Raw genomic sequence first — 12868 nt, forward strand, 5'->3', positions numbered from 1 at the left:
TTGTGGGCAGGGATTGTCTCTATTTGTTGCTGACCTGTACTTTCCAAGCGCTTAGTACAGTGCTCTGCACGCGGTAAGCGCTCAATGAATGCAACTGAATGAATAAATACCATTGATTGATAAGGGTATAATAATAATAATAATAACAACGGCTATTTGTTAAGCACTTATTAGGGATCAAGCGATGAAGTAAGCGCTGGGGTACATATAAGACTATTACAGCCCACATGGGCTCAAGGTCTAAGTAGGAAGGAGAACAGGTATTGAATCCCCGATTTGCAAATGAGGGGACTGACGCACAGAGAAGCCGTGTTGATTCGCCCGAGGTCACACGGCCCGCAAGTGGAGGAGCTGGGATTGGAACCCAGGTCTGTGGCGCGAAGCACCGTGGCCTAGTGGAAAGGGCCCGGGCTTGGGAGTCAGAGGTGGTGAGTTCTAATCCCCCCTCCGCCACTTGTCTGCTGTGTGACTCTGGGCAAGGCGCCTCACTTCTCTGGGCCTCAGTTCCCTCTTCTGTAAAATGGGGATTGGAGACCGTGAGCCCCACGTGGGACAACGTGATTATCTTGTATCCACCCCGGCGGTTAGAAGAGTCCTTGGCACATAGTAAGCGCTTAACAAATACCATCATCATCATTATTATTATTATTGTTCTGACACCCAGGCCCATGCCCCTTCCACTAGGCCACGCTGTTTGAGGCGGCAAGTCGGAAAAAACCCAAGTAACCCACCGGCCTTCACCCGGGAAACTATACACACAACCAAAGCTCTCCGCCGGCATCCCAGACTGAACGAAACCGTGGGAATTCCACCACCTAAGCAGCACACTATCCGACAACGCAACCAAAGACAAGGAAGGAGAGATTCAGGCTAAGAAAGCCGGCAGTCTTCTGGGCCCGGTGTGTGTTTGGGGGAGCGGGTGGCAGGCAGGCAGGCATCAAACCACGCTGCCGTCAGTCTGCAAACCCACCCGCAGGCCGACCGCATGGTTTCGGCACCTAAATCGTTGTGAAAACCCAACCACCGCTCCTAACACCTTTGACGCCTTGGACCGTTTCAACAACTCACGAGCCACATTCGACGTCAAGCGGCCCGACGGGATCACGGACAACCGAGCCGGGCCGTGGGTCAGTCGGGTGACGGATGAGCGCTGCTCCTTCGACCCGGCCTCCCCGGGTGGGAGAACGGATGACAGGAGGATGCCCAAACGGCTCCGGTGCGGCCGACCGAGGCCACCGACGACCGGGGGGGATTGAGAAAACGTGCTCGAGGCAGGGTCGAGCACCCACTGGGACGACGCTCGGGGACAACGGGGGCAGACGGACCAGGACGACGCGCCGCGATCTGGAGAGGAACGGCTCTCTTGGGAGGCAGGAACGTAGAGCGTCAAGGCTCTGCTCACGGCAAATATGCGTATTTTCGGGGGTGCACGCGGTGAGGCCAAGACTGGGAGTTGAGCATTAGGACTCTGTGGCCCAGACACACCTATCCGCACACAGGGTCATCATCAAGTGTGACGGATAACTTTCGATAAGGGGGAAAGAGGCGGATGCCGGGGAGCTTTACCCCAGAGGAGCTTTCCCCAGAAAGGTTGAGAAACCTCAGCTCTATATATCGGAGCCCTCCCCACCAATCCCCCAGGGCTTCCTACCAAGAAGGGGGAGGCTGGAAATTTGGCCCCGTTCTCGAGAGGTTCATTCGCCGGGTGCCTCTGAACCTGGGGCGGGTCCCTCGATCCACAGCTCCTCAGGCTTCGGGGAACAGCTGGGATGAACTACCGCTGGGGAATCAGCACTATTTAAAAACCCCTTTTTCTTTGAAATTGAATGGGCAGGGCATGTGATCCCTCCCTGGTTGAATGCACCGCAGATAGCGCCGGGGATGTTCTTTGAAGGGGCGGAGATACGTTAGATAGTTTCAATTCCACCACTTATTCTTAGCGTGACCAACATCTATTTTGGCGGTCTCCTTCAGAGGGATACCACGTAAAAAGACAGCTGCGAAGACAGAAATAGCCACACCATCTGATTGGTACAATTCGTTATCAGAGAGGGAGAAAGCGAGTGAGAGACAGAGTCGTGTGTGTTTGTGTGTGTATGTGCATATAGACTCCTACGCTCAAACCATGGGGTTGTATAAACAAACATAAAACCAGGGAAAACTGTTCATATCTCACGGTTACCCAACATACAGCCATTTACAAACAGCAACTCGGAGCTACGGTGGGTTTTTTTTAAACCTTTGTTACTTCGGAGAAAGTTCTCTGCCTAGGATACGCCAATGAGTATATTTATGTCATTTTCATATTTTTTTTTTTTTTTTCCATCGATACGCCCACCGGGAAGTCAAATTCTGCAAGATTCCCGATTTGTCAGCAAACGGCCCCCAAAACAAAAGCCGGCCACTTCATTTTAAAGAGATGGCCACCCCTAGTCCCCCGACCCTTCGGTGACACGCCGGTCACCGACGGGCCGGGAACCTGGGCGCACTCTAGCCGGCCTCCCGGAAGAGGCCAGATGGCCGACTGAAGGAAGGATCCTACGCCCTCTCTAGGGTTTCACAATTCCAGCCCTGCCTTGCGCGAAGATCACGAAGCCCTGAGAAGCCCTCGCCTTCTACCGACGTTTGCAAAAGAGATGGAAACTGATGCCGTACCTGGAGAAGGTCGCTGAGGTCAAGCAGCATATCTGAGGGAAGGTCAAGGAAAAGCTCCCGTCCAGTCGGATGTGCTTTCATTTATTTGCTCGATAACGGAAGGAAGGGAAAAAAAAAAAAAAAAATCAAGTGAATCGATGTAAACAACCAGCATTGGGGGGGGGGGGGGTCAGGAATTTCATTCATTCATTCAACCGTATTTATAGAGCGCTTACTATGTGCAGAGCACTGTACTAAGCGCTTGGAACGGACAACGCGGCAACAGACAGAGACCATCCCTGCCCAACGACGAGATCACAGTCCCGTAGTGAGTTGGACCTGAATTTTCCAGTAGCTCAAAATGCGGGCCGGTGAGAGAAGGAAGATGAACCAGGCCGCTTTTCAGCCAACCGAGATCAACTTCAGCTTTCGAGAGACTTTCTTCTCAGAGAAGCCGCGTGGCTCAGTGGAAAGAGCCCGGGCTTGGGAGTCAGAGGTCGTGGGTTCTAATCCCGGCTCTGCCCCCTGTCAGCTGTGTGACTGTGGGCAGGTCACTTCGATTCTCTGTGCCTCAATTACCTTATCTGTACAATGGGGATTAACCGGGAGCCTCACCCGGGACAACCTGATCACCCTGTATCCCCCGCAGCGCTTAGAACACTGCTTCGCACCTGGTTAAGTGCTTTACAGATGCCATCGTTATCACTATTATTACTATGCTGGACTCTCCCAAGCTCTCAGTACGCCGCTCTGCACGAAGTAAATGCGACGGAATGACTGAATACAACCGATGGACTGATTTACAACTGCGGTGAGTCCAGATGGGAAGATGAAATACTAATCTTGACATAAGTACAGCCTGAATTTGGAGCAAATATTCCAACTAGTTCTGTTGGCCAGAAATGGAAAGGGGAGAGAGACCAAAGAACAAATATCATTCACTGCTACTCGAGAGAACCAGTTCACTCCTTCTGGACTGTAAGCCCACTGTGGGCCGGGATCAAGACTTGTCCGCTGTGTGACCTCGGACAAACTGCTTCCCTTCTCTGTGCCTCGGTTACCTCATCTGTAAAATGGGGATGAAGACTGTGAGCCCCACGTGGGACACAGACTGTGTCCAAACTAATTTGTACCTACCCAGGGGTTTAATAGAGTGCCTGGCACATAGCAAGCGCTCAACAAATACCATTCAACAAAAATCTTTTTTCAACTGTTTCTACCTACTCTGGCATCGTACTATCCCAATTTTTTAGTGATAATAATAATGATGGTATTTGTTAAGCGCTTACTACGTGCCAAGCACTGCTCTAAGCGCTGGGGGAGATACAAGGTAATCAGGTTGTCCCCCGTGGGGCTCACAGTCTTCATCCCCCTCGTACAGACGAGGGAACTGAGGCACAGAGAAATGAAGTGACTTGCTCAGAGTCACACAGCTGTCAGGTGGCGGAGCCGAAATTCGAACCCATGACCTCCGACTCCCAAGCCCGGGCTCTTTCCACTAAGCCCACGTAGCTTCTCTGCGTACAGTGTGCCGCACCCGGTAAGCCCTCGGTAAATACCGTTCATTATTTTACATTTCGCATGACGTAGGATGCTCTGTCGGGCAAAAATGACCCTATAATAATGATAGGTGTGGTATTTGTTAAGCGCTTACTAAGCGCCAGGCACGGAACTAAGCGCTGGGGTGGACGCGAGCAGACAGGTTGGACCCCGTCCCTGACCTCCGTGGGGCGCACAGTCTCGGTCCCCATTTTAAAGATGAGATAACCGAGGCCCAGAGACGTAAAGTGACTTGCCCAAGGTCACCCAGCCGACAAGTGGCGAGCCGGCATGAGAACCTATGACCTTCTGATTCTCAGGCCTGCGCTCTACCTACTACACCGTCCATCTTCGCACGGCACTACCAACGAGGAGAAGAACCTCCCCGATTCCACGACAATAACTTTAAGAGCAGTGGTATGTAACTTTACGGAGCGGACCTGAAAATGATTTAATCCCAACCAGAAGCACCGAAGTAAGCCACGCGGTGAAAAGGTTCAACATCGGCCTTTCCGCACTTCGGGCGGGACCGAGTCGAAGTTCGTCTAGTCGGTAAAGGGACCAAAACGGAACCCGACGGAATCCAACACCTGTGGCATTAGAATATGTTCACTTCTTAAATTCACTTGGACTTCCGTCCCAGCTCCGCCGCTTGCCGGCTCTGTGATTTTGGGCAAGTCACTTCACTTCTCTGTGCCTCAGCTGCCTCATCTGTAAAACGGGAATTAAAAACTGTGAGCCCCACGTGGGACAACCTGTTCACCTTGTATCTCCCCAGCGGTTAGAACAGTGCTTTGCACAGACTAAGCGCTTAACAAATACCACTATTATTATTATTATTATTATTCCTTCAAAATAAACTGAGAAGAATAGTAATCATGATGTTGGTATCCGTTAAGCGCTTACTCTATGCGGAGCACCGTTCTAAGCGCTGGGGTAGATACGGGGTAGCAGGTCGTCCCACGTGAGGTTCACGGTTAATCCCCATTTTCCAGATGAGGGAACCGAGGCCCGGAGAAGCGAAGTGACTCGCCCACAGTCACCCAGCTGACAAGCGGCAGAGTCGGCATTCGAACCCATGACCTCCGACTCCCAAGCCCGGGCTCTTTCCACTGAGCCACACCGGTTCAATTCAACGTACCGTGTTCTCTGATCATAATGCTGGTAGCACTGATTGAGTGCAGTGCGCTGAACAAACGTCTGAGAAGTACAAAACAGAAGCGACACAGTCCTGACCCACAATAATCACAACGCTGGTGTTTGTTAAGCGCTTACAATGTGCCGAGCACCGTTCTAAGCGCTGGGGGAGATGCAGGGGAGTGAGGTGGTCCCACGTGAGGCTCACGGTCTTCATCCCCATTTTACAGATGAGGGAACTGAGGCACCGAGAAGTCAGGGGACTCGCCCTAAGTCACACAGCCGACACGCGGCGGAGCCGGGATTAGAACCCGTGACCTCTGACTCCCAAGCCCGGGCTCTTTCCACTGAGCCGCGCTGCTTCACAAGAAGCTTATACTCTAGGGAAGCAGGATGGCCTAATGGCAGGAGCCTGGGCCTTGGAGGCCCCGGCTTCTAATTCCAGCTCCACCACCTTTTTTTTTTTTTTTAATGGGGCTCGTTAGGCTTATTTAACTTAACAGTCAGCTTACTACGTGTCAGACACTGTTTTGAGCTCTGGGATAGGTATAAGTTAATTAGGTCAGACGCTTGTCTGCTGGGTGACTCCAGATAAGTCACTAAGCTTGCCTGTACTTCAGTTTCCTCATTTGTAAAATGGGGATTAAATCCTCCTTCCTCCCAGTTTACCTGTAAGCACTTAACAAGTACTATAATTCATAATAATAATAATAATGTTGGTATTTGCTAAGCGCTTACCATGTGCAGAGCACCGTCCTAAGCGCTGGGGGAGACCCGGGGGAATCGGGTCGTCCCACGTGGGGCTCACGGCCTTCATCCCCGTTTTACAGATGAGGGAACCGAGGCACCGAGAAGTGAAGCGACTTGGCCAAAGTCAGCCGGCTGACGAGTGGCCGAGCCGGGATTCGAACCCGTGACCTCCGACTCCAAAGCCCGTGCTCTTTCCACTGGGCCACGCTGCTGGCATTTGTTAAGCGCTTGCTATGTGCCAAGCACTGTTCTACGCACTGGGGTAGATACAAGGTCAGCGGGTTGCCCCATGTGGGGCTCCCAGTCTTCATCCCCACTTGACAGACGAGGTGACTGAGGCACGGGGGAGTCAAGTGACTTGCCCGAGGTCACACAGCTGACAGGTGGCGGAACCGGGATTAGAACCCACGACCTCTGACTCCCAAGCCCGGGCTCTCTCCACATTATCGTCGTCATCGGTGGAGAAGAGAAAGGCAGATATCTACAAAGATAGATTAATGAGAGGAACTGGATCTATAATTAAGCAACGAATATAGGAAAGCGCTCAAGACCGTGATGAACGCAGGCGGTTGCCGGTGACCTGTCACGACTTGGGGTACTGGGAATTATTGGGGAGAGGCTTGTGGGAAGACACGTCCAGGGGAAAGACTTGCAGGCTAGAAGGTTAGGCTTGGCGGAGCAGTGTGGCCTCGTGGACGGAGCACGAGCCTCCAAGTCAGAAAGACCCGGGTTCTAACGCCGCCGCTCGATAATTACGGTACCTGTTCAGGGCTTACGATGTGCCAAGTACCGTTCTGAGCGCTGGGGCGGATACAGGTTAATCAGGTCGGACGCAGTCCCCGTCCCACCTAGGGCGCGCACTCTTCATCCCCATTTTGCAGATGAGGGAACTGAGGCCCAGAGAAGTGAAATGACTTGCCCGAGGTCACCCAGCAGGCAAGTGGCAGAGCTGGGATGAGAACCCGATGACCTTCTGACTCCCAGGTCCGTGCTCCGTCCACTAAGTGACGCTTTTTTTTGACACCGCCTGTCTGCGGTGCCACCTGGGCAAGTCACTTCATTTCTCTGGGCCTCAGTTACCACATCTGTAAAATGGGGATTAACAGGAACTGTGTCCAACCTGATGATCTTGCATCAACCCCAGCGCTTGGTACAGCGCTTGACACCTAGTAAGCGCTTAACAAATACCCTTTTTAAAAAAAAAAACCAAAAAACCGGAGCGATGCCGGCGTGCTGGGGAGGAGAGGGCAAATAGAGCAAATGTGTAAGCTGGGGTGAGTTGCTTGAGAGCCTCAAAGACGGGCGTGAATTTTTATCTGAAGCGGGGAGAGACGGGAAGCCGGAGGAGAATTCCGAGGAGGGGAGAGATGGGCGCCGAGCGGATAACCTGCTCAGTGGCGGACGGGACGGGACGGAAGGCGGGGAGAGCGGAAGGATCCTCGTGCGACAGTCGGGCCAAAATCCCCCTCCGGATCGACCCAGTCGGGAGCTGCGTGGGGGGCGGAGGAGGAGGGCTGAGCCGAGACACATTCCGCGGGAAGAACGCCAGGGATTTGGCAGTAGATTCGACGTGAGAATTTGAAGACAACGGAGACTCTGGGATGACACGGAGACTGTGGGTTTCTGGAAGGATGGTGGTGATACGACAGTCGCGAAAGGAGGAGGAGGAGGAGGAGGAGGAGGAGGAGTGGACTGGAGTGGGTGGAGGAGTTAAACGGACGAGTATTTCCGTTTTAGGCATAACTGCAAGAGAAGTGACAGACACCACTTCCTCCCAAATAAAATTGTAAAAAGAAAAAATTACCGTTCAGTGTTCAATTCTAGAAAGTTCACAATTTACAAACCCCTTTCGATCATTCTCTTTCCCCCGAAATCTAATGCAAAAACGCTTTAAGCTTTCGTTGTAATAAAGTGACAAATGCCCACCTCCCCCCCCCCCCCAAAAAAAACCCCAAAAAAGAAACCGCAACACAAAATTCTTCTTTGGAAGTTTAAATACAAATCAATCGATCAGTGGTACTCACCGAGTGCTTACTGTGTGCAAAGCAGGGTCCCGAGCGCTTGGGAGAGTACAAAACAATAGAGTCGGCAGACACATTCCCTGCCCACAACCAGCTCACGCTTCTAATTTCTGGTCTTCGGTCAAACTGCAATTATCGAGGGCCTGTGTACACAGCACTGTAATAATTATAAAAGTGGATCTGCTGCATAAAAATAATAATGATAACGAGGGCATCTGTTAGGCGCTTACTACGCGTTAAGCGCCGTTCTAAGCGCTGGGGGGGGGGGGGATACAGGGTCATCGGGTCGTCCCACGTGGGGCTCACGGTCTTCATCCCCATTTTCCGGATGAGGTCACTGGGGCCCGGAGAAGCCAAGTGACTCGCCCAAAGTCACACAGCTGACAAGCGGCCGAGCCGGGATTAGAACCCACCACCTCTGACTCCCAAGCCCGGGCTCCTTCCACTGAGCCACGCTGCTGCTCTGCCTGCTTACTACGTGCTGAGCCCTGGGCTACGTGCTGGGAGAGATCCAAGATAATTAGATCGGGGAGTTCCTGTCCCTCATAACAACAACGATGACGGTATTTGCTAAGCGCTTACTACGTGCCGGGCACCGTACTGAGCGCTGGGGTGGATTCATCAAGCAAATGGGGTCGGACGCAGTCCCGCTCCGGCGTGGGGCGCCCGGTCTTATTCCCCGTTTTACTCAAGAGGCCACTGCGGCACAGAGAAGTGAAGTGACTCCCATAAGGTCACACAGCAGACAAGTGGTGGGGCCGGAATTAGGACCCACGACCTCTCGACCCTATCCACTTCACCGTGCTCCCTCCCTCACGGGGATCACGGCTTAAAGGAGTGGATACTACAGACGGAAGACAGCACCCCTACCCGCAAGGAGCTTGGGTAGGCGGAGGCGATCTCGGTGGCATTTACGGAGAGAGAGAGAAAGAGAACGGAAAGCCGGATAAGGGGGAAGACGGGAGCTTCGCTATTTCTCGGGAACGGCTAGGTACAAAAGCGACACCGGGAGTGTCCCGAGATGGCAGTTGGGAGGACACGACCTGCGGAAGAGAAAATTCAGTGGGAAACGGCAGCCCGGGGAGGAAGGACAGGGAATCCGTCTGCCAATTCCGCTGTACCGTAGGCTCCCGAGCGCTTGGCATTCATTCGCTCATTCAACCGTATTTACTGAGCGCTCACTATGCGCCCAGCACCGCACCGAGCGCTGGGAATGGACAGTTGGGCAACAGAGAGAGACGATCCCCGCCCAGCGACGGGCCCACCGGGGCTCAGTGGAAAGAGTCCGCGCTTGGGAGTCGGAGGTCGTGGGTCCGAATCCAAGCTCCGACCCCTGTCAGCCGTGTGACGGTGGGCAAGTTACTCAACTTCTCTGGGCCTCGGTTACCTCGACTGTAAAATGGGGATTAAAACCGTGAGCCCCACGTGGGACAACCTGATCGCCTTGTATCCCCCCCCCAGCCCAGCGCTTAGAACAGTGCTTTGCACATAGTAAGTGCTTAGCAAATACCACCCTTATTATTATCATTACTAGGAGTAAGATTTGTGGGCAGGGACCGTCTCTGTTGCTGAACTGTAATAATAATAGTGTTAGCATTGTACTTTCCAAGCACTTAAGCCAGTGATCTGCACCCAGTAGGTGCTCAATGAACACGACCGAATGAACGCATTTAACCTCCATTTTACAGGTGAGGAAACTGAAGTAGGGAAGTGAATTCACCTCCAAACTGAGGTACCGAGAAGTGAATCGCCTCCACGTCAAACAGAGATTCCTCGCCGCCGGCCTGAGGGCACTCGGTCGCCTTGGCCGCTCCTAGCTTACCTCGCCGCTCTCTTAGCGCACCCCAGCCTGCACACCGCGCCTCCGTAACGCCCACCTACCCCCTCGATCCCAGTCTCGTCTCTCTCACCGCTCGCAGCCTGCCTCCGGCCTGGAACGTCCTCCCTCCTCATATTCATTCATTCAACAGCATTTATTGAGCGCTTCCTACGTGCACGGCACTGGACCGAGCGCTCGGAACGAACCAGTCGGCGACGGACGGAGACGGTGCCCGCCGTCCGACGGGCACACGGTCCGATCGGGGGAGACGGACGGACGAGAACGACGGCGACGGACAGAGTCGAGGGGAGGGGCGTCTCGTAAGAACGACGGCGACTGAACAGAATCGAGGCGACGTACGTCTCATCGACAAAATAAACAGGGTGACGTAAATGTATACGGTCGAGCGGACGAGTACGGTGCCGAGGGGACGGGAAGGGAGAGGGGGAGGAGCGGAGGGAGATGGGGGGAAAAGAGGGTTGAGCCGCGGAGAGGTGAAGCGGGGGCGGTAGAGGGAGCAGAGGGAGAAGGGGAGCTCGGTCTGGGAAGGCCTCTCGGAGGAGGTGAGGTTTAAGTAGGGTTTTGAAGAGGGGAAGAGAATTACAGATGATCGCCCTCCTCACGTTCAAAGCCTTACCGAAGGCCCTCTCCTCCAAGAGGCCTTCCCACACTGCGCCCTCATTTCCTCTTCTCGCTTCTGTGTCACCTCCGCACTTCAGTTTGCTCACTTCATTCACCTCTTCCCTCGGCCCCACTGCACTTACGTACATCTCCGTTATTTATTCATACTGATGTCCGACTTCCCCTCTAGACTCCTCGTGGGCAGGGAATGTGTCTGCCATTCCTGACTACCAATGCCTGACTCTAAAAGTCTCCCCCTTTTAATAATAATAATAATAATAATAATGTTGGTATCTGTTAAGCGCTTACTATGTGCCGAGCACCGTTCTAAGCGCCGGGGTAGACACAGGGGAATCAGGATGTCCCACGTGGGGCTCACGGTCTTAATCCCCGTTTTACAGATGAGGGAACCGAGGCCCAGAGAAGCGAAGTGACTCGCCCACGGTCACACAGCTGACGGCGGAGCCGGGATCAGAACCCGGGTCCTCCGACTCCCAAGCCCGGGCTCCTTCCACTCCGCCAGCCTGCTCCGAGCCGGGCGGCGGCTACGGGTCTGGAACGAGGAGGGGCGGATCGGGGACCCGGAGGGGGAGAGAGCCGCGGCGGGATTCGCGCTCCCAACGAATTACAACGTGGGCGGGCTACAGTCGGTGACTAGATCGGACTCCCGGATGGGGGGGGGGCGGATGGGGCTCCTTTTAGTTTCTCTGACGGCAAGAAACCGTGGAGCGAGGAAGCTGCGCCGGAGGCCCAGATCCACCGCAGAGCCAGGAGAGGCTCATCCGCGGGACGGGCCGGGCCGGAAATCTAGGTTTGCGGGCAGCCGCCAAACGGAGAGGCCGAATCCGACGAGCCCCGACCGCGCCGCTCCTCCGTTATCCGACGGTGACTCCCTCCCCCTTCGGGGCTTTACCGAGGGCCCGTCTCCTCCAAGGGGCCTTCCCTGACTCAGCCCTCCTTTCCCCTCCTCCCCCTCCCTTCCGCGTCGCCCCCGACTCGCTCCCTTTATCCATCCCCCGTCCCGGCCCCGCACCGCGCTTCCGTCCGTCCGTATCCGTCATCCGTTTATTTCTATTCACGTCTGCATCCCCCTCCGGACTCGAGGCTTGTCACGGACAGGGAAGGCGTCTTCTGTCACACCCTAGACCCCCAAGCGCTTAGCAGAGGGCCCTGCACACGGTCGGCGCTCGATAAATACGGAAGAGTGCACGAAAGGACGAAACCGGGTATCCGAACCCCTCGCTGGAGCTCCTCGGCGTGGGCCGTGATCTTTCGAGGGACCGGGTGGGAGCGAGCCAGAGCCGAGAGGGGAGCAGGGAGGAAGGAAGCTTGAATCACTCCCTACCGACCGGCCGGCTTAGTCATCCTGACTGGGAGAGCAATCACCGACAGGAAGCAGTTGGGAAAGCAGGGATTCCCTTTTCGGGGGCGGAGAAGTTCACGGGGGGTCGAAATGAGTCGGAACCACACACGCGGCACAGCGGAGGGAGACGGCCACGCCAAACCCTCCTCGGGGAAGGGTCGGGCCGACAGGCAGAGCGGCCCCTCCGTCTCCCTCAAGGGGTCCGTGTGAAAGCTACGGGGAGGTGCGAAGCAGCGTGGCCGAGTGGAGAGAACCCGGGCCCGGCAGTCAGGAGGACCCGGGTTCTAATCCTGTCCGGGCCAACTGCTTGCCGCGTGACCCCGGGCAAGTCACTTCTCTACGCCTCAGTTTCCCTTACTCCGAAACGGATACTCAACACCTGTTCTCCGTCCTCCTCGCACCGCGAGCCCCGTGCGGGACAGGGACCGTGTCCGACCTAACCAACTCACACCTCCCCCGACGCTTAGAACGGTTTCGGACATATAGTAAGCGCTCAGCAAACTCCATTAACAGAAGGGGTGCCCACACAGGCCCGAGAATGCGACATCGCCCCGTCCGCTCCAACATCCTTCAGTACCGGTCGGTCGATCGGCTTTATTGAGCGCTCGCTGTGCGCAGGGCACCGTACTAAGTGCTCGGGGGAGTACGACACAGCGGTAGACCGGACGCGTTCCCGGCCCACCGCGACGGCCGAGACAGAAGCCCGGGCAGGCCAGACCTTCGAGCGTGACCCCACGTGTCATTTAGGCTCTTCGGCGGTAATCCCCGTCAAGATAATCGCATCAATGGGGAAGGGTCACAGATCACTCCCCCGCCTCGACGGTGTGGGAGCGGAATGGGTCACCGTTAAGACCGACGTCACCCCCGGCATCGAGAACCCCCGAGGTCTGGCGAGGGACGACACGGGAAACCTTGGCTTAAAACGCCAAACGGACCGGCACTTGTCCGTTCGAAAGCTGCGGCATAATATCTAACAGCGATACT

At 54.9% G+C, this 12868-nt stretch overlaps 1 protein-coding gene across 3 annotated transcripts in view; it reads right to left on the bottom strand.

The window, feature by feature from the left end:
• Positions 1-12868, bottom strand: part of BRF1 (BRF1 RNA polymerase III transcription initiation factor subunit) — a 160391-nt gene that overhangs the window by 96155 nt on the left and 51368 nt on the right. For all 3 annotated transcript variants that reach the window (XM_029058868.1, XM_029058871.2, XM_029058869.2), the window contains one exon: positions 2656-2687. In XM_029058868.1, the coding sequence (XP_028914701.1) occupies positions 2656-2687 (32 nt within the window). The remainder of the gene's footprint in view (positions 1-2655; positions 2688-12868) is intronic.

Source organism: Ornithorhynchus anatinus, chromosome 1 (genome assembly GCF_004115215.2).
Source record: "Ornithorhynchus anatinus isolate Pmale09 chromosome 1, mOrnAna1.pri.v4, whole genome shotgun sequence".
NCBI lineage: Eukaryota > Metazoa > Chordata > Mammalia > Monotremata > Ornithorhynchidae > Ornithorhynchus > Ornithorhynchus anatinus.